We start from the raw sequence: 22107 nt of genomic DNA on the forward strand, positions 1-22107 counted from the left end.
CTGAGCTCCGAGGAATTTTACAGCCTCACTGACAAAAACCAAAGTCACAACCTTCCTCGGCTTGAGTGGATTATACTGACTCTGGTCTGAAAAAGGTAACGTATGGCTCTGTCTCTTATTTGTAATTATTATCAATATCTGCATTGTGTGTTGGCTGCAGGATTTTTCTATTCCTTGTTATTATGTTTGTTTCTTAAAACTTTATGATTTAATTGCATCAGATTATGACAAAATAGGGTCAAAATGCTAAAAAAAAACCAACAAAAAAACATTAGTAGTTAAACTTGTTGTAAAGATCATATTAAAGTCATTATGAGGAAGTTCCATGACAAAGTGCTAAACAATAGATATTAGCACTTTTAAAGGTTTTTTGAAAAGGTGTAAAGAAATAATGAATGCTGACTTACTTGTCCAACATATTCTCACAGTATTTTGTAATAGCAAAGAGCTAAGATCTCATTTGTTGGTTGTGTTTACATTTTCATGCCCATCTGAGGTCTGTGTACATGCTCAGCCGGTGCACTGCTATATCTGGCCAATGAACTTTGTCCCACTTGGTGACTGTTCAGTCATATGACATGGAAAAAGAAATCCTAGACCTGTCACCCTGGCCATTACATGGAGTGGTTTGTGAACTCCATGAACACAAATATGATTGATAAGGCCATTGCATCTAAAAGACAATGACTAAACTTTATAGTACATTTCTATTTTTTCATGCTGACATCTGTGTATCCCATATCACATTATGACCTAACACTACAGATGAACAGTGCAGTGTATTTTTATTATTTATTTAGTTTATCACTTATTGGGAAATGCATGCATATATGAAAATGAATATTAGATTCAGTAAATAATTATAAACCTCTAAGTCACTTACATTGTTGGCATGGTAATTGTAAATCAGTGAATGAATAACAGTGAATATAATACTGGGGACACTTTACAATAAGGTTACATTAATTAACATTAGTTTATACAGTATTAAGCATTAACTAATAGTTAATTAACAGTTGGCCAATGTGTCTGGTAATCATTTACTAATGGTGTTCATGTTCACTGTTTTTTATTTTTTCATTTATACATTAGTTAATAGCTACTAGTTTACAAAGATTCCATCAACATTAATTAATACGGTGAGAAGAATTCAGAAGAATGCAATAATAAGCATTAAGTAACCATTAACTAATGTCTCTTGTTAACATTCAATGGTAATTGACATGTATGTCATGAAATTTAAAGCTGAGCCTGGAAGAAAATTCTTCTACTTCTTCTTCTTCTTCTTCTTCTTCTTCTGCTTCTTCTTTGAAAGTGGATTCTAGTGCGGCTCTATTCCGATGAATTTTTCTGAGCAACTTTATAATAGATAATAGAATAAGAATGTTCTATCTTTAAACGTATCAAATCATACATGCATACATACATACATACATACATACATACATACATAGAGATTTTATGACACACAGCAGTCAGAGGTGACAAAAAAAATGGCATCAACAATTGAAGGAAATTCCACATCAGAATTAGGGAACACATATTGGAAACAGCAAACATTGATTATGGTTTTGCTCAAGGCATTGTCCTGGGACCTTTACTGTTTTCAATTTATGTGCTGCCACTGGGATCAATAATCTGTCAACATGGCATGTCCCTGAGGCCAGATGACCCAAATAATGACCAAATCTAACTAAGTGTTTATCAGCCATTAATGAATGGATGAGCAAGAACTTCCGAAACATATATTTAGATTCTGACCTCAAATTCGTTGACCAAAACTAACTTTTATGATTTTTGCAATATAGTGAAGATAAGACATCTACTGAGCCAGAAAGATGCTGAAAAGTGTCTTCATGCTTTTGTTTTTTCTGTCTTGATTACTGCAATGCTCTATATACTGGCCTACCAAAAGCAGCCATTGCAAAACTACAGACTATTCAAGTAAACCTGCCAGTGTTTTAACAAAAAACAATGATACATCATATCATCACCTACACTAGCCTCCTGTGTCTTTTAGAAGTGATTTCAAAGTCTTTCTCTTAGTTTTTAAGGCATTAAATGGCCTTGCCCCCTTTTACATCATAGGCTCTGTATTATTTTCTAATCATCCATGTCCCCTAAGATCCTCCACAGCCACTCTTTTAACTGTTTCCAAGGTCACCACTAAAATCTTTTGGGATGCTGCTTTTAGCCACAATGCCCCCCAAATATGGGAACACTCTGTTTCAAAAGCTATCTTTTTAGTATAGCATATAACTGGCTACAGTCTCTCTCCTACTCTCTTTGAATTTCTCTCATTTCTATTTAATGAATGTGTAACTGTGTGTTTATAGATAGTAACACTTTCTCATTTTCAACCATACACATTCAGAAGGGGAAAATGAGTTTGGTGTTTTGTGTTTAATACTGAATTGTAAAGCATGTTCAGCTGCATCCTAATAAATGAAGGTCATTCTTTCATTCAGTATTGAATTACATTAATGACATTGCAAATTGTGAATAGGGAAAACAGTTGTCTGTCTGCCCAATGAAATCTTATTTATATTTGTATTCTATTATATTATTTGTATTTGTATTATATTTCAAATATAAATAAAACAACCAAGCTTTTAACAACACCCACAACTTCCACTGACATTTTTAGATTATTGTTATTACAGTGCTGTTTTCTACTCTGAAATGTGATGAGTCAAAAATCTTCCCTTCACTGTCATTTGCAGTAATATTCAGAGATGGCTGAGGCGCATCAGGCGGTGGGCTTCCAGTTCACCGTGCGCCCAGATGGTGTTGACCTTAAACTAAGTCAAGAGGTCATCAAAAACATCTACCTGTCAGGGGTGACAGCATGGAGGAAGCGAGCCATACAATTCAAGGTACAATAGCCAACACTTCTAGCTGTGGTTTTTAATGTTGTACAATTTGAGTCATTAAATAAGCATAGGAGTATATTTAAGATTATTATATACAATGGTATTTATTGTCACATTATGAATATAGATAAGGGAGATTAATCTTGGTGTGTTGTTATTTTTCATTCACAGAACGGTGTATTGACTGGAGTCTACCCTGCTAGTCCGTCTAGTTGGCTGATTGTTGTGATTGCAATGATGAGTACCTTGTATATCCGCGTAGACCCCTCTCTAGGAATGATTGATGTCATCAAGGAAAATCTGCTATACAGGTTAGTGAGCAAGTCCCCTGCAGACAGTATTGTCTTGTCAATGATTGTTGTGGTTCAGTTTTGAGATATTTTTCTGGAGCTTTAGATGAACTTGTCATTTATGTCAGCAGATTACTTTGAGAATGTGCCTTTTTAACTGCACATATGGTTTCTGTTTGATTTCACCTTTAACTTTATGAGTCACAGTGTAACAAGGGCAGTGTTGTGCCTTTTCTGAGCAGAGACTGTATGTCAGTCCAGACCCGAGCAGTGCTGAGTGCCATCCTGTTTGCAACTGGACTGTGGTTGTTCCTCATTTATCTCTTGAGATACACTCTGAAAGGTCTACTGTCCTACCATGGCTGGATATTTGAATCCCATGGAAAAATGAGCTCGTCCACCAAAGTGTGGTTGGTATGTCTGCTTTTCTGTTGTTTATTCACTGTTTAAATCTGTAACCCACTGAATGGCCTTTATGTTAATCAGAAATTGTTTCTTTGTTCCCAGAGCCTAGTGAAGATGTTCTCTGGGCGCAGACCGCTGCTTTACAGCTTCCAGGCCTCCTTACCCAGACTCCCTGTGCCCAGCGTGGATGAAACAATTCAGAGGGTGTGTAAAAATACATTATTGACCCCTAATGGCCAGAAACGTAAGAGTTTACTGAAATTAATACTTACTAAATACAGCTGTGGTTTTGACACGGTATGAAAGAGGGTTCTCATCTAGGGCACATTGAGAAGTTACTTATGAACTTTGATTGATCCAAAAAAAAATCACCATAATTGAGTTAGGCAGCAAGACTGATAGATGGCAGACAAGTATTTTCTGAAAGTATATGTCAGTTACTAATTACAGTTCTATATACTGACCACAAACCCATAGCAAATCCATTTACATGTCATAATGCATATTCTATCTAAACAAACACTTTATCATTACTAATAACAAATGTCTAACCATTTGTAACCTATGAAGCCAATCCTAACTAGTGATACAATACATGTAGCTTGGTATCCCATACAATGACTCTACTAATGTTACACAGTGCACAGTGATTTTAATATACTACCACCTGCTGTTCAAGCTCCATTTCTGCAACCTCTGCAAGTTAAATACAGTCTGTGCCCCAGGAGCAGATCTATGAGTTGGCAAGATCTGGGGCTAATGATTTAAGGCATTAAATAAAAAAGAAAACAAAAAAAAATATTACATTATTTTTAATTACATTTCACTCAGTAACTCTACCTCAACTGAAATGTCTTTCTGTTTATAAAGCACATTTAAAAACAACCTCAGTTGAACCAAAGTCCTGTACAGTTATTAAAATACAATATAATCATACACAAATATAATGGAAAGAAAAAATCACAATAATTGGCTATTAATTAAAAAAAATGACTTTTTGATAAAAGTTGAATAGATTCAGGGCTTTTGAGAAAACATTTGAGGCTGCATCCCCTGGAGCCACACCCTAGCTCCGCTCCTGCTTTGCCCTTCTCCTCTTAAAAATCAATACAATAGCTTTAGCTGCAGTGTATGGATGTTTTTCAGGTATATCAATTTTTTCTTTCCATTAAGCATGTGAATGTGTGTCTTAGCTGCTGTGTTCTTTCACAACACTGCTCTCTTTGTCCTGACAACACACACCATGTTTTTCCTACAGTACCTTGAATCAGTACATCCTCTGCTGGACAGTGAAAAGTACAAGCAAATGGAAATTTTGGCCAGTGACTTTAAAAATACCAAGGCAGCCCAGCTCCAGAGATATTTAATCCTAAAATCCTGGTGGGCAACAAATTATGTGAGTAGAATTTGAAGTATTGATATAACATTGGGGCTCAAATTCAGATGTGTCATGTTATGTAATAAACTGCTATATTTTCTAGGTAAGTGACTGGTGGGAGGAGTACATCTACCTCAAGGGCAGGAGCCCTATCATGGTCAACAGTAACTTCTATATAATGGTAAGATAAACTATGACTAAATCAGCTTGTTATAATGGTGGATGAGTATTGTACGTTTTTAAATATAGCAATATAGAAATTATGAAGTGAGGAGTGGTAAAGGTATATAAGACACATTATAATGAGAATTACAAATCAAAACATTCCTTTCATTCTTGAAATCTCACTTTTCCAAATTCCACTAACAAAAATAATATTTAAAAGAAACATGTTGTGTTTTCTTTATGTGAAGGACCTCTTGTACATGACCCCAACACATCGACAGGCTGCACGAGCAGGAAATGTGGTCCATGCAATGCTGCAGTACAGACGCAAACTGGAGCGCGGTGAACATGCACCGGTAATACTTGTCACTACCACTACCACTCTTACTACTACTCTTTTATTTTAACCTTCACCACCCCATTAGGTTGTAATTTACACATTGTAAAATCATCCGCAGTACATTTTCCTTTTCCTTTCCCACATGTTTAAACTCAAAGATAACTTTTTCATTCAGTCTTCATCTTCATTTGTCTCCTCAGCTGAGGGCTGTGGGGACTGTTCCTATGTGCTCCAATCAGATGGAGAGGATGTTTAACACCACCCGTATCCCTGGCATTGAAACAGGTAAGTAACTGTTCAGGTTTGTTGTTTAGAGTTTAAGGGCTTAATCAATACTTCATCTCATAGGGTCCACATCTCCTTGGGTCTTGGGTTTAAACCTTCCAGCTATTTTGACCACACCTGTCATCAGTAGTGTCACAGTGCATGTGTTCCATGAGCTGTTACTACATACCTAATTGAGGTATGGTCAAAAATGCCCTGGTCTGTTTGTGTAACTGTTGATTTATTATCTTACAACTGCATTGAAAGCACTTAGGATTCAGTATAGCAGCTGAGCTTTCTGCTCTTTCCCTCTCATTCTGTCCTTTGTTCACACAATCATTTATTTTATTTTTCTTGTTGACCCTTGTTCTGTGCAGATTTTGTGCAGCACCTGACTGACCGTAAGCACCTGGTCGTCTATCACAAAGGCCGATTCTTCCAATTGTGGTTGTACACTGGAGGGCGCCACCTCTTACCCAGTGAACTTGAGACACAATTTCAAAGGATCCTCAATGACACATCGGAACCACAACCCGGAGAACTGAAATTAGCTGCCCTGACTGCAGGAAACAGGTATATACTGTATAAAGACACACATGCATAAGAGATATCCACTTAGATATATTCATATATAGACACAAAAGACCTAATAATAAAATTGTATCTGGCATTCTCTTTTAGAATCCCATGGGCACGGGCTCGGATTAAATATTTCAGCCAGGGAGTGAACAAAGTGTCCCTGGATGCCATTGAGTCAGCTGCCTTCTTCCTGGCACTAGATGAGGAACCACAGGGTTATGACCCTGCAAAGACCAATTCGCTTGACGGTTATGCCAAGTCCCTGCTTCATGGAAAATGTTACGACAGGTAAGCAGCGATGTCAGCCATTGAGTGTGGTACTGGCTTGACTTTTAGTTACTGGTTTCCTGTATTAAAAAAATAAAAACATTGTTCTTGCTTTTCTTGCAGGTGGTTTGACAAGTCTTTTACCCTGATTTCTTATCCAAATGGAAAAATGGGTGTAAATGTTGAACATTCTTGGGCTGATGCACCAATTGTAGGACATATGTGGGAGGTATAAAATCCCTACTGACATTGTTTGTTAAAGCAATGATTCAAAGTTTGCAGGATTTTTCAGCTGTAATTTTCTGTCTGTGTAGTATGTCCTTGCAACAGACTGCTTTCATCTGGGCTACACAGAGGAGGGACACTGCAAAGGAGATGTGAACAAGGGCCTGCCTCATCCCACTCGACTACAGTGGCAGATTCCAAAGGAGGTACAGTTGAGCCTAACACCATTGACCTGTTTGATTTTAACTTAATAACTGTGATGCCATCACAAAACTAACCAAGGTATCTTTCTGTTCTCCCTTCTCTCAGTGCCAAGAAGTCATTGAGACTTCATACCTATCAGCCAAACAGACAGCTGATGATGTGGACTTCCATGGCTATGTGTTTGCAGACTTTGGAAAAGGCCTGATCAAGAAGTGCAGGACAAGCCCCGATGCCTTTATTCAGCTGGCCCTGCAGTTGGCACAGTTCAGGGTAGGATTCCAGTAATCCTCTGGCTTGTCAGTGGAATCACATTACTGGCAGTGCTGCTCACTGTTGTCTTGTGAATATTTCATTGCATCATCCGCCTTCACTAAATGATCTTAATCCATCTGTTTCATAGGATCAGGGAGTGTTCTGCCTGACATACGAGTCATCAATGACTCGTATGTTCAAAGATGGTCGGACAGAGACAGTACGTTCCTGCACCCCTGAGGCTGTTGCATTTGTCAGAGCCATGGAGGACGCAGGTGCAACGGTAAGCAGAACACACAAAGACAAAAAAACCCTTTTAGAAAATCAGGATAAAACAACATGAAACTACAGATCTTCAGTAAATAAAGTTTTTTGTGTCTGAGCAGTTGTAGTAGTGGAATCAAGGATTGAGGAGAGAGTGGAGTCAATAATCCCAGTTTTGTACATATTTGATGTCAAATATTTGTGATATCAGTTTCACAATGTCTGTTAGAAACTCAATACCTATAAAAAGTCATTGTCAGTGGTCACACTGTCAGAGGGCACACTGTGCTGCTTAGGACTTGGTCACCAAGACCTACAGTGGAGACAATTCAGTGACATGGACCCTGAACCAACTGATATTCTGGCAGGATTAAATTGACAGGTTAACATAACACAAATATGGTCATTGATATCAGGTGAATGTCATAGGTACAGTATGTATAGGTCTGGATGCAGTTTTGTCATGAGAAAAAGCATATATACATTGAGTATATGTTTGTTCTTTCTTATATCTTTGTGATCAGAAAACTCAGAGACTTGCCCTGTTTCGAAAGGCAGCAGATAAGCATCAAAACATGTACCGCCTGGCCATGACTGGTTCTGGTATCGACCGTCACCTCTTCTGTCTCTACATAATGTCCAAATATCTTGGTCTTGACTCCCCATTTCTTAAACAGGTTAGAGCCATGATCATCGATCATTTCACCATCATTGTCTGTTCTTCTGATTCCGATTTTTTTAACCTATCACCAACTTTCTCCTTTGTAATTCTCCCTTTTCCATTACAACATTAAATGTCCTTGCTTCTAGGTACTTTCAGAGCCATGGAAGTTGTCCACCAGCCAGACTCCTCAGCAGCAGCTCAACTTAGTTGACATCAACAAGTTCCCCAAATATGTGGGTGCAGGTGGTGGATTTGGCCCAGTGAGTTCAATCATTGTATTTTGGAGATATGCATAAGATGAACAGTTGTCGCATTTCACCCTGTTATTTATTAACCATTTTGTTATCTGCAGGGGCTTTATTCAGTGACATAACAGAATCTCTTATCTACCCCTAGGTGGCTGATGATGGTTATGGTGTGTCATATATTATTGTAGGGGAAAACCTCGTCACATTCCACATCTCCTGCAAGTTCTCCTGCCCTGACACAGTAAGAACCATGCATATTATAATCATCTTTGTACCTTTTATGCCATCTTTCAAAACTCAGCATTCTTTCAGTATGTCTATCTCTCATTATTCCCTCTCTTTGTCACATTAAGGATTCGTGTCGGTTTGGTCAGAACATTCAGAAGGCCATGATTGATATCCAAGCACTTTTCAAGCCTGAAAACGATAAGAAGACAGCTGAGCATGTGAAGCATATGCAGCTGGAAAATGGGAAAAAGCACATATAACAGAGACTGTGAGATATACTGAATTTAGCACACATACCGTACAACTAGTGAGTCTGTCTTTGTTGTGCTTCATTTGTATAAGGAAAACAACATTCAACAGATGTATAGATGGTTTGTCAAATTATTTGCCGGTGACAGATGCAATTATGATTTTTGTGTTTTCCTGGTGGGTCACATTATAGGAACACGTCATTCCACTCTGTCAAACACAAGGAATTGTTACTCCTCTAACTTATTTCTATTTATATTGTACTTTGTTTTGGTGCAGAGGGAACGATGTAATCTATAATGATGGGATGTTTAAATTTTGTCAGTTTGTGAATATGAAACTTGTAAATATATATATCTGCCTGAAGAATTCACTGTTTGAGAACCAATGTAACTTATGAATTTGCTGTTGCTCTAAGGCTTGATAAAAAAATAAAACAACTTTGCACTCATTACATACACATTACCATCATTATCTTTGGGCAATATATTAATAGTAGACATACAAATCAATAGAAATTCTGGTAATTGTAATTGTAACATTTTATTAACCCTATAAATACACAAAAAATGGACACACAAAACCAATCTATTTTAAGAGAATTTTATTTTAAGAGGTGGTGTGGAGGTTATATCTTGTTCCTAATTTCCATATGAATATTTACAGAGGCCGTCGAGATTCATCCTCGCTATTAGGACAAACAAAAAAGATCTGGACTTAAAATCAGCTGCAAGCTTCATTACAGTAAGTCAGATTGCTCCCAGAAAACTTCTCGCAACACTGAGTTAGCAAAACTAAATGCACCAGATTTTAAACAAAGGCAACAAGGGAACAAACTCACTGAGTACTTCTTGGCAAACAACCCAGACTGCTTCTTTTTTTTTGAACAGCTGCACAAGTCATATAATTCAATTTCTATACATCATAATACCCTAAATATGATAATCTATTGGGAACTCAGATGGCAAAAGGTTCCTGAGGCGTATGCAGATTTCTACTCATGATTCATCTATGACTTCAGATCAATGTGCATCTATTGTTTCAGTAAAAAAAAACAATCAATCTGCACTTTTATGATGTAAGCAGATAATGTCACATTAGATTTAGCTCATTCAGATGAGTGCAGCTCCTTAATAGCGGGCAAGAACAAACCATCTTCTATTTGAACATTTATTAGTTTAGGTGGGGACAATACAAAAAGTCAAAGTAATAAAAAAACAAACCATTCGGGTCACACTCAGTTTCTTTCAAGGCATCAGTTACAGCAATGAACTAAAACTAGGCTTTATAACTGTACAAAGTGAACAAACAAAAACAACCATCACACAGCCCGCTTGCTGGATGAGAGCAATTTTAAGAGCCCAAGAGGCAACAGACACCAGACTTCCTAAGATTCAAAATGAATCAACAGTATCAGATTATTGTCTTCATCGGCCTCTTACCAGAAGTGAACACACTTAACATAACAAAATACAACAGACACGAAAGGCAAATGGATTTGAATTATGCACTGTTTCTTACCAATTTTTTTTCATGGGCATATTGTAGGTTGAGTCCACTGGGTGATGACATGCCGCCTGGGCCACTGTGTGGGGCTGTTCACCTAGATACACGCCAACCCAGTCTTTTCTGTGTACATACTATTCTGTGTATATACTGTATTTCAACACTCTAGGATGGTTTTGTAGTTTATGTGTCTAAAATCACTCAGCAGAGCTTTTGTGGTTCCGGTCTATGATGCAGGTAAAGAGGATTAAGAAGTTGCACCAGGAGTTGGGTTGACATTCTGGGTGGCAGCTTGTGGTGCCACCTCTATGATCCGTGGTTTGTCTATGATGCGAGCAGTACGATTTCCCTTCTCTACAATCCCAATGATCCATGCTTGGTGGCCCTCACCATATTTTGGGGATTTGATCTCTGCACAGAAGCGGGCAGCCTGCTCCCGAGGCAGACAGATAAGCAAGCCCCCTGTAAATAAAAAAATGATATGTGGTAAGGCACAATGACCATAAATTCTTTTTTTAATGTGTGATGATGTTGGGGAGTGCACAGCCTTACAAGCATGCTGTTCTCTAAAAAAATATTATATGTGCTGTAAATTAATATAGCTTAAAATAAATAATGGTATGGGAGGTTACTTAGACGAAAATAGACCCATGCATACACACACACATACCTGATGTTTCAGGGCAGGTGCCGTGCATGAGTCCAAACATATTCCCACAGGCCTTTGACACCGCAGCCATCTTGGCGAGCACTGGGAGGTTGTGGATGACAAATGACACTTCACTCCGCTGTTGTCGTGCCAAAGTCTGAGCGTGGCCAAGGATGCCAAACCCTGTGATATCGGTGGCTGCGTGAGCATTGAAGGTGTGCATGAGACCGGCAGCTATAAGGGAAGACAGAGACAGAGACTTAGTTCTGGAGTTGTGTTTGAAAACATGGCACATTATCTTTGAATGTTTTTAAGTTAGCCCGGGTTTTCTTTGGCATTGAGCCTCACAATATTAATTAGCAACAGAGAGTGCAATAGAGCTCAATTACACAAGCTGCAGGCAGCAGTATTTCATGTATTCAGCATGCTTATATTAGATGTTAACCAGGTAAGTACAAAAACATTGTGCTTGACAGTTATGAATGAACTATCAGTTAATTGGACACATTCATAGTACTTTCACCTGTCCTGTTGAGGCGAGCCATGTTCATCATGGCTTCGTGATAAGCAAGTTCTACATCTTCTTGGGTTACCACCAACTTGATCTTGTTCCACTTTTCAGGCTGAGAGATGAAAGAGAATATAAAGAAGCAGTGACATCGCTGGTTATCCTAAACAACAAGAGGTGTTCTTGTTATTTTTTGACAAAATGAATAGTGAGTAAAGAGGCAAACTTACAATATCTAACCACTGATGTACTGCAACAGCCACTTGTGTCCCTAATGGCTTGGTCAAAACCAACACATCTCCTGGCACTGCATTGTCTGGCCTGAGGAATATCAAACACATCATGTTTTTATTTGTGTTACAACAAAATGATATGCTTACCGAAGCAGCTGTGAACACAGCTAAGGAATATGTTTTAGAAATTCATCCCTACATGATAAATTCATTCGGCTGGCAGACTGTTGTTGCAACTCCCCCCATCACCACCCAGGGGTTGAGTACTGTCTGTCCTCCCGTTACAGATGTGCCTGCCTCTTCTGATGCATCTTTGAAACCCTGAATGATCAGCGGCATGACTTTGTCTCTCTCCTGTAAAGACCCAGGAAAATCAGAAATAGAAAGCACAACAGGATATCATTCATGACAACAAAAAAAACCTTATTGTGTGTGGTATTATGTTGTTATTAGTCTGGCTAATCAACGAATCTTGGCGGGATCAACGAATGTTGATCAAATGCTTCCGTACGCTACTGGACAAACTTACATCCAATCATATCAACGATACATGATTATGTATTCAGAGCCTGTAGGGAGCAGCGTGAACACATCTTTTTTTATGAAGGAAAAATCATTCAGCGCAAGTTTTTGTTCTATTTTCAAAGTGAACTTGCCTTCCACTTTATTTAGCACACAATCTACTGCTGCTTCAAACAGTTGCTGCACCTCCGTGGCCACCATGCTGGATGTAAACAGAGTCGCTCTACGGTCGTCATCGCCTTGAGCCCACCTCTCCGTTCTTTGATTGGTTCCCTATCTCAGGCGAAAATTTTGTCTTGGTGGCCATGCTAACTTTCTGAGCGAAGTGGAATGTCGCTGGAAAGAGAGCATGGGTTTACCCAGGCTAGTTTGTTATATCATTAACGCAAGACCTAAAAGTGAATCAACTCTCAACTCTTACCTTCTCTGACATTTTGTTGCTCACTCCCAGAAGCATCAACATGTTGTCACACTCTGTCACTCCCATGGCATACAGGTCACTTAGAACATTGGCACAAGCAATTCTCCCCTATAAAAACACAAATGCTAAAAATTAAATAAGGGCTGGCATGTAACATAGGCCATCAGACCTAAAAATGCCTACAAAGACATGTAACAGCAACATCCTTTAATCTGTCAAATGTATTTGTAATTAATAGGACCATATTGCGGTAAACAATTATAAAAGAAGAGATTCATACCATCATGTAGGGGTCATCCACTATAGGATAGATATAATCTGTTGTCTGGACAAGTGAAAGGCCTCCATGTCTGAGAGGGATCACACAGGTGTCCATGCCTATGCCTTCAAAAATAATTTTGTAGACATTTAGGTTCCATTGGTGCATGTGTGACATACTGAACAAACAAAACCTTAGCAAAAGAGCAGTCAGAAAGCTTCAGGTTGTACAGAATTTGGATATCAGCCTATAACTAGATACATGAAAAGAAATTAACCTTGTTTCAGTATGTCTACACTGGTAGGCTGTTCATTTCAGAACAGAGGTCAAGATTTGACTTAATACTTAAAGAATAGTTGTGTATCCTGGTATTTTTCTTAGTGCCATTCATGCAAGACTCCACCATGAAATAGTTATCATTGTTAGGTAATTTGGGGTTTATGTATAATACACACTTTCATAACTATGACTTTCATTTTCATCACTTTCATAACTATTTTTTCAATGCCCGCTGAAAACTGGTTTCAACCATTGCAGAGAATAAACTTCTCTATCATAACCACTGACTGTATATAAATATGGACAGCTCCCCAAAATATCTCTACCACCCACTGGTTGCTGGCTGCAGTTTGGGTCACAAATCCCGCCCCTTTGCTATGGGCTAGCCAAAATAAAAAGCAAAAAATAAAAGCACAGGTCAAAAATTTCCCCAAAGATGATTTCTGTCATTTTAGCTTGTTCTCATCACACTGGTGTTTGTCCAAATGCTAATTTTTCCTGATGAGTTTGTTTTAAGTTAGTTATTTGACAACATTAAAAGGGAGTGTGACGTCACAAACGACAGCTGTGACAACTGCTCCCAAACCTCCATCAGGCAGCAGGACGGCTTTTTTTCCCTATTATGGTTATGAAAGTTACTGTTGTTTGATGAAGCTCTTAAGCACTTTGCAACTTGTTGTATCTGTAAATATGGTACTATTTAAAAGGTTATAATTACCTAATCGAGGCATAACTGCTCCCAGGAACTGTTCATCCTCTTGATAGTGGTTCTCTTGTAGGGTTTCTAGTAACTTCTGTAAAACTTCTTGGGGCACCTGTGCCCGAAGACAATAATTCACACATTTTATCAGCTCTAATGCTTAACAGTTTGTATAGTTATACAAAGACAATGATGAATTCAAGAGAGCCAACCTTGCAGCCCGTGCCCTTGAGCTCAGCAAAGCGTGTGAGTCTGAAGTTCTTGTCCAGCTCATAGCTCTCGGGGTTAAAGGACTCCCTCACAGACATGTCTGAAAAAAGTCTGGGTCCTCACCACTAGAAGCACAACAAAGACCAGAGGAATCATGGAGATTAGAAACACTGTCCAAATGTGACAAGGACCTAAAAGAAAATCTTAGATCTTTCTCAGAGTTGAGTCAACACTTAATGATGGGGCTGCAATGAATTTATATTTTCTCAATTAATAATTTAATCTATAAAATTCACATTTAAGAAGCTTGAAGCAGACAATGTTATGGAAACATAATATTAGGTAGACTGTATTTACAGCCACAAACAAGATGAGACTTTAATATACACTCTAACAGTCTGTATGAGTATACTGGTTGTAAGGTGTTAAGGAAACTCTCCAGGACACTGTATGCATTTAGAATACAAGCATGCAATTCATAGATATCTTCATTTGTACGCACAAGATTTAATGAATTCTGTCACTTTAATAAGACAAAGTGTTGGTAGGAGTTACTGTGTACACAAATGAACGATGCTTGTTACCAAAATTGTAAAGCAGCAATAATATCTCTCTCTGACGCACAAACCCACCACTGGCATCATGAAACCTCTCAATGAGCTGCTGCACGCTTTAGTTTGAAGTTTGTATCAAATGAATGGCGCGCTTATAGTCTATGGCTTTAATATGGAAAAGTGACACATCTGACCAACTGACAGAGATACCAGCTGAGGCAATGGTTACTTAAAACCCGATTTGTTGTAGGGACTTTTTATGTTAGCGTAATTGTAAGTCACTGGGGGGTGGGGGGTCCTAGGTTACAACCCCGTGGGAGTGTTCAAGAGACAAACTGCTGCCAAGTTCATTCAACCCTTAGGCACTGGCTAACAATATTATGAGGACCAGGGGTTAGACTATTTATTCAGTGCTACGTACACTACACTGAAAACTGCTACAGCCTCTACTTTAACACAAACGCCCCGCCAAACACATCTTTCATGTTGGTTGTTTATTTTGCTGTAGATGCATTTTTCGTTTCCGTGCTAGCCCTTGTTAGCCGGCGCTGATCCATGCGTGAGGTGATGAGCATCAGCAGCTCTGGGCAACAAAGAGCCGAGAGCCCGAGTTTGCGAGCTGTAACACAAATAAAAACACACGCACTGTGCACTCCGGGGTCTGAATGTGAGCTAATGGACAATTTATGACACATCGCAGCAGCTCCTTGCACACATGTAAGTTAAAAAAGTTGCAGTAGAGCGCCGAACAAAAATGTCGGCGGCGGAAAAAATTAACCCTTTGCTGTCCCTCGCCATGCGATGTGTGCAACATCAGAGTCGATTTCAATAAAACAACGTTCAACATGCAACTTGTGCAAAGTTTGTAATGCTGTGGTACATCAGACGTGTTTACAATTGCCCTATATATAATTTTAGGGCCAAAGCGGAGTTATATTCTTGCAACATTTCCCCTTTAATTGCTCTGACCAGTTTATCCTTACCAGCTTCACGTTAGCGGTGGATCCCGACACAAGAGCGGGGCCGCCACCAGCATGCACTGGGCCTACAACCGGGCGTCCTCCGAGAAGGCCTGAACGAAAGTCACACAATTTTAATTTCTACAGTCGTAACGGGAGGACATACATCCAAATTATCATGGAGAACTTAATGCTTTAGGATAAAGATATGTGTCCGATAGCGATTCCTCTGAATAAAAATAATATATAGTTAATAATGCAAAGAGGAAACTCACGCGATGTCACAGGGTCCTGTGCCTGCACAGTGGCGGCTTTAACATCCCCTTTAACGAGCTGTGAAGTATGGCAACAAAATCCCTACAATGGAGTGTACCTTTAATTTGCTGTTTTCCCTCCAATTACAGCTACAGCAACATGACATTACTTGGATGCAAATGTAGATACCTAGGTTTATTAACTGCTTGTGACAGTTTCTCTCATGATATAATCGTGTTAATATTGCAACACATTTTTTAAGTAAAAGTGTTTTAATAATATTGAGTCTAATATTATTTATCAAGGAAATATAGCAAGGTGTCCACTCTATCTGCCTCATGCCTGCTCTTACCTTAACAGTAAAAACAACACAAAAACGAAATTGTCAAGAAACTACATTTAATGATGTTAACATTTGTTGATGTACAGTGAGCAGAAAGTTTTGCTTTACTTCCATCACAACATGAACAATAGCACTGATATGCATTGCCTAAAGAGCTTAGTCATGAAAAGAAACACTAGACAGAATACTGGATATTTTGATATTTTCAGTCAGATGCCTATCAACCTATTTTTCATCAGAAAAAAATTGATAGAATATATCAAATATACTTACTTTAGGATGAAGCCTAATGTTTGGAAATAAGGTAGATGCTGCACTGCACAAAACACCCACTGAAGAGAGAGCTACTGGCCAATCAAATGGCACAATCCACAATGTACACTTTCCTTTAAAATATAATTTGTGCAAAATATGTGGATGTTATTCCATTAAAGTACAGATTGCCTCATTTCAGATCTGTGAAGTTGATAGTAATGACACATGAGAACTATGTGAGTTTGCTTTTAAAGCATTATAGACTATAATGTAAACAGTAATTCACTTCTGAATATGAAAATGACCTGACTTTTCCTAACCACTGCAGAATTCAGTGTCTATTACAGTAAGTCCATATCCCTGTTGCTTCCACAACAGTTCATCAAAAGGTTGTTTCAAAGTGTAATGTTTGTTTGTTCATTTCCTTCACACTCGCTTGGTTTTGTTTTTCCCCTTTACATCCAAAACAGATCAGTTAACAGCTGCAAAGGAAATATCTAAAGTGGCAGAATGCATCAAGTAAGAGACGTAAAATATGTTGGAAGGCTATGGTGGCAGCCCTTGAATCAGCCAGTCATGTTCACTACTGTCCCTTCCACATTTGCTGGCTTGTTATAGGTGCAGCCTATAAGAGAAAATAGAAGGTATTACGTTTTGTAATATCACCATCAAAAAAGCCTCTAATCATTTGTGTGCATGCATAGGGACATCATGTTTTCACATGTATGTCATATGGGTCTTATAGCCTTCCTCAAGGAAAATGAGACCACAGAAAGAGAAATCCTTTTGTGACAGCAAGGGTGAAATAGAGAGGTGAAAGAGGGGTGATGGTGCATGGTGTGAAGATAATTAGTTGACATTTTGGGAAGTTGCGTGAGAATGTCAAATGTCACTGCGACAGCGTGACAAAGACAAACGAGCCAATGAGCGAGCCAGCAACAGCAGTTTGTGTGTGTGTGTTGTGACAGTGAAGTGGAGCGAGGTAAATGCATTGTGGGCTCAGAGGGGGGCTGATGGAAAGATAAAGTAAGATGGAGTTCTGATGTGTGTTTGTGGTCTGTCATTGGCTACTTTAGGGTTACAAATTTCAGACTTGGGACCAGTTAGTTGGGGATGGGTTGTCCATCTGGTGACAAAAACCATGTCCTTAATTGGAAAAAAGCAGGTTATTGGGTCAGTGGTTAAGGATGAGGTTAGGCAAGTATATGGCGATGGTAAGTCTCCAGGAAATTAATGTAAGTCTATGTAATGTCCCCAAAAGTGACCATTGTCTGATATGCATGTATGTGTCCGTTAGCTGCCCATATGTGTGAATATTTTTAATGTGTGGTTCATACTTGTTGAAGGTCCATTTAAGACTTCTTCTGCTTCTGCAGCATCTGGGGAGTCAACAGAAAAATTAGGTGTGCTTGACGTATTCACAGAAAGCCTCTTCTTAGGCATATAATAATAAATGTTATTTATAACGCGCTTTTACAAGTAATAACAACAACAACAACAATATTAAGAAGAAGAAGAAGAGGCAGAAGAAGAATTATTGTAATGATAAAAAAATGGCATTGCACCCCCTTTAAAATACATATGTATATATATATATATATATATATATATATATATATATATATATATATATATATATATATATATATATATATATATATATATATATATATATATATATATATAAATGAGTATACAGTAAACAGAATACAGTAAAGGATCAATTACTTTAATGAAAAAAAGAGCAGAAATAATACAGAAGCAGACTCTATAATAATACACTACCTCTTTTCAGCCTCCTCCTGGCAAGTTTGATTTGATCTTGAAGGATCTGAACCCAGTCTCGTGGCCCAGGCAACTTCTCTATTCTGTGCTCAGTGCAATATTTCTCTGTAAATACTGCACACAGATAACACAAATCTATTAATATTTCCTCAGAAGTTGCAGTGTCACAGTCATCGTTAGTGTACCCTGCCAAGAAACTGATTAAACCTTTTGAATCTTTTCTAACCTACCTTTAATGGCACCCACAATGTTCTGGTCCAGACCTTTGCGGTTGTCATTGAGTCCTCTCTTCCTTTTACCATTTGGCAAAGAGTTAGCCAGGGTAGCGTCATTAAAGAAGGCACACACCTAAAGACACAGTACAGTTCACCATTACTGAATCTTCAGTGAACTCAGCTTTTTATTAACCTTAATGAGAAGATGTTTGTGTTTATAATAAAGTGTAAGTAATTAGTAATGCCACATGATTGTAAAGTTAACCACAATCAAAAGGCCAATGAAGTGGCTCTTGAAGTTTGTAGATACACACCAGTTTGCGGAACAGCAGGCTGCCAGAACGTGTATAGTTGACCAGAATGGAGTCTAGCTGAGCCTTTGAAATAAATACATCATATTCCTCTGCGAGACGCACGTCAGACTGAAAGGGAATCAAAAGGCATGAAGTGTGACTTATACATATTATTGGAAAATTATAAATTACAAAGTAAGAAGATTGAGTCCCCTTTTGAAGGAAAACATGAGAACACACACAAATGTTCTACACAAGTCATTGTCATGACTTTTAGCTCTAACTCATAATGACATGAAGAATCTCCATAGCAACAAATCATGCCACAGGGCGATAGCTTATAATATCAAAATCACATAAATGGAGCAAACATGCTAGAGAGAGAAGAGGCAGGAATATTTTCTATTAGAAACTCAATCACTCTTATTTATCTCAATATCTTCATAAAAACCTGGAAGAGAATAAGAAGAGAATAAAGGCAGCATTGTTTACTTGGGTGATTTCAACACACATATATTTTCACCTGAAATTTTTATGATTTTTTATATGCATGCTAAATTGGATTAAAACAGAAAAACAGTATCCGATGCACAGATATGAAAAACGTGGAAGATCAGTATACTTAATTAGTATTAAAAAATAAATACTATATCTGTGGGGGAATGGAGTACACACCTAAATTGTTAATTAAAGCTATAAATGTAGCATTTTACACAGAAAAGTCATGTGACCACATACACAATTGGTAAATGTACAATACCACATGAAGATTACCTGTTCTACTATGGCCTGAGGTGCCCTCCGTTGGTTCAAGAGAGAATTGTGTGTGTTGTTGACAGTTACTACATTTTTCTGGGGTGGCTGCACTAAAACCTCAGAGGAGATGGGATGACTGTTGGTTGTGTTAGAGTCTTTATCGTCATCTTCCTTCTTTCCAGATTCTGCAGGTGTAACAGTGAGTGGTGATGCCTCCACAGTGGAAAGACCAGATCTTCTAGTACTAGACACAGTCAGTGGTGCCACTTTATAGATAGTCCTCCTCTTGCGGGGCCTACGACGAGGAGCAGGGCCAGGACCAAGGCGAGGTTGGCATGGTGATGCAGTCTGTTCCTGCCTTTCCAAAGACACTAGAAAAAGCCAGTAGCAAATGGTATTTTCACTCTCTAGTTCTGTCCTCCTCTCTCAAAGTCTGTGAGTATTTGTGTTCCGTTACTGACCTTTTTGAGTCTGCATCAGCCTCCTCATGGCACGCAGTTCCTGCAAAATAGCCTGCAAGGAGCCTTTACAGTTACACATACAGCAGGGTGTTTCTGGAGGCGCAGGAGGGTCTATGTCTGCTGGAAAGTCAGTTAAGTATTGGTTAGTTATTTTCAACTCAAACGTGCATGCATACAAAGGTGCAATTGGCTTTTGTGCCATGTCTCTGACAATGATGTGTGTACATGTGTGCATGAATGTTTGACTAGCACTATATTAGCAATGCGCCTAATACGTCCTTGTCTGTCATGTACAGCTGTGTCTGCTGTACACACAGATACCTCTGCATGAGGTTTGACCTTCTGCTTGTCTGGTGCTCATCTCTAACAAAAAAATTAGTGAGTTTTGGTACCCTACCATTAGCCTCAATCATTTTGTTCAGATCCTTGGTATTGTTGAGGATCCGCAGGGCTTTGGAGCGGGTGCTGTACTGGCCACAGCCTGGACCGTTGGGGTTTGGGGTGGATATGGATGAAGGTGAAGGCTCCAAAACCCCTGTTGAGTTCCAGTTGTTGATCTGGTGGTCCTCTGAAACAAGAGATGATGGTGGAGGCTGATGTACCCAAGTCAGATGCCTGTCCGGGGGCGTCACTGTTGAGCTGTCTTGCTCTGTTCCCACACGTTGATATACCCTGCTGCTCTTATCACTCAGAAGTCTCATCATTCCTGTGATTTGCTTCTTGATCTCCATGCCCTCATCCACCAGCCAATCTATACAGAGAGATTGTTGGTATATACTGTATTATTAGTTAGATCCTCCATAATGTATAATAGAAGTAATCCTTAAAATGACACATACCATCAGGCACAGCAGCATCCTTAGATTCTCCGTTTGCATCTTTGCAGCTGGAATTCATCGTATATGAAGAGTTAAAATCTGCAAGAAAACAGTCAATTTGCAATGAATCAGTTCAAACTGTATTTTACAATAACAACTATGTGACAAATAGTTGCAATATGATTTTAATGATGAAGCATGTGTAGGCTGATGAGGTCTCTGATGTTAACTAAAGCAGAACCCCCCCCTGCCCCCCCTCCCCCTCCCATCCCATGAAGAATCCACCTGTAGGTGGTATGAAGTAGTGTAGTGAAGAGAGGTGGCCTGGAGCTTATAGCTTCAGCAAAAAGTGAACAATTTAAGCTGCATGTTATGTGATCAGAATACGCAACATATTTTCATATTCTGGACCATTCGCTTTATTAATTCTTAGAAATCTCCTCGCTGAGCTATGTTGAGATTGATCCTCAGGAATGTTTTACCATGTAAGACTTAAATCAGCAGAGTTAGCTATGAGGTAAAGCCGATGCAAAGACTATGGGCATTGTCGTGGCCATCGCTTTTGTTTACAGGGTCGTCCGTGCTGGCACACAGCGCCAGACAAACAGGCAGACACAGACGCGCGTCTTGTAAGGTCTTGCATTCATTCATTCAGCAGCCTACCTTCATCCATGACCAATTTAAAGCTCTGTGACTTCCTTCTTCTCTTCCTTTCCCCAAACTCCATCTTCAGGAGGTGTAGTCTTCAGTAAGTCGTGTAGTCGAAAATCGCTCTTCAGAAGACGAAATCAGTGACTGGATCCACTCAGCGGAATCAGTGTCCGTCTGCTTTATTAATCAGTTAAATTTCTCCCCAGGCTGCGCTACACATCCTGTCATCGGTAGATTTTCACCACGTTAAGCTTAAATGCAGCTGATTAATTAACCTAGGTTATGTGATCTATTCCCGTTTCCATTATGATGCTCGATCTTCCCTTTCACCATGTAAATAAATTAATGAGTTTAATATTTGAAAAAAGAAAAAAAAAATCGTCACATATTCCTTTGCGCCACCTGATGGTATGCTCATCCATAAGGTCGACACAGACATTTGCCACTGTTGTGTCCAGACAATGGACTAGCATTTGAAGAAGTGCAGATATGAGACCACTGTATCATTTGATCAGCTGGAAACGGAAAGTTTGTCTTGATTGTTAAATTAATAACTTATGATTTATGTCACCAGAGCGTT

General features: G+C 38.9%; 3 protein-coding genes across 3 annotated transcripts; 1 reads left to right on the forward strand and 2 right to left on the reverse strand.

Moving 5' to 3' along the window:
• Positions 1 to 80: 80 nt before the first annotated feature.
• Positions 81 to 9299, forward strand: cpt1b (carnitine palmitoyltransferase 1B (muscle)). The gene is made up of 19 exons (XM_053319781.1): positions 81 to 95; positions 2724 to 2876; positions 3045 to 3184; positions 3406 to 3577; positions 3671 to 3772; positions 4827 to 4964; positions 5050 to 5127; positions 5360 to 5467; positions 5652 to 5736; positions 6093 to 6288; positions 6397 to 6582; positions 6685 to 6790; positions 6876 to 6992; positions 7096 to 7260; positions 7391 to 7525; positions 8031 to 8183; positions 8317 to 8430; positions 8567 to 8659; positions 8772 to 9299. The coding sequence occupies exons 2-19, from the start codon at positions 2736 to 2738 to the stop codon at positions 8904 to 8906; spliced, it is 2364 nt and encodes a 787-aa protein (XP_053175756.1). The 5' UTR covers positions 81 to 95; positions 2724 to 2735; the 3' UTR covers positions 8907 to 9299.
• A 183-nt stretch (positions 9300 to 9482) lies between these two features.
• sephs1 (selenophosphate synthetase 1) lies at positions 9483 to 15774 on the reverse strand. Its single transcript, XM_053318792.1, has 10 exons — positions 15720 to 15774; positions 14185 to 14307; positions 13991 to 14087; positions 13015 to 13118; positions 12735 to 12842; positions 11991 to 12145; positions 11789 to 11879; positions 11574 to 11673; positions 11072 to 11284; positions 9483 to 10863 (listed from the first exon to the last, which is right to left on the reverse strand). The coding sequence occupies exons 2-10, from the start codon at positions 14278 to 14280 to the stop codon at positions 10649 to 10651; spliced, it is 1179 nt and encodes a 392-aa protein (XP_053174767.1). The 5' UTR covers positions 14281 to 14307; positions 15720 to 15774; the 3' UTR covers positions 9483 to 10648.
• A 2067-nt stretch (positions 15775 to 17841) lies between these two features.
• On the reverse strand, positions 17842 to 21880 carry bend7 (BEN domain containing 7). Its single transcript, XM_053319932.1, has 10 exons — positions 21803 to 21880; positions 21540 to 21603; positions 20898 to 20975; positions 20456 to 20809; positions 20059 to 20175; positions 19685 to 19968; positions 18863 to 18970; positions 18564 to 18681; positions 18334 to 18447; positions 17842 to 17927 (listed from the first exon to the last, which is right to left on the reverse strand). Exons 2-10 carry the CDS (start codon positions 21601 to 21603, stop codon positions 17842 to 17844), a joined length of 1323 nt encoding a protein of 440 aa, XP_053175907.1. The 5' UTR covers positions 21803 to 21880.
• Between the last annotated feature and the right edge of the window lie 227 nt (positions 21881 to 22107).

Source organism: Scomber japonicus, chromosome 5 (assembly GCF_027409825.1).
Source record: "Scomber japonicus isolate fScoJap1 chromosome 5, fScoJap1.pri, whole genome shotgun sequence".
NCBI lineage: Eukaryota > Metazoa > Chordata > Actinopteri > Scombriformes > Scombridae > Scomber > Scomber japonicus.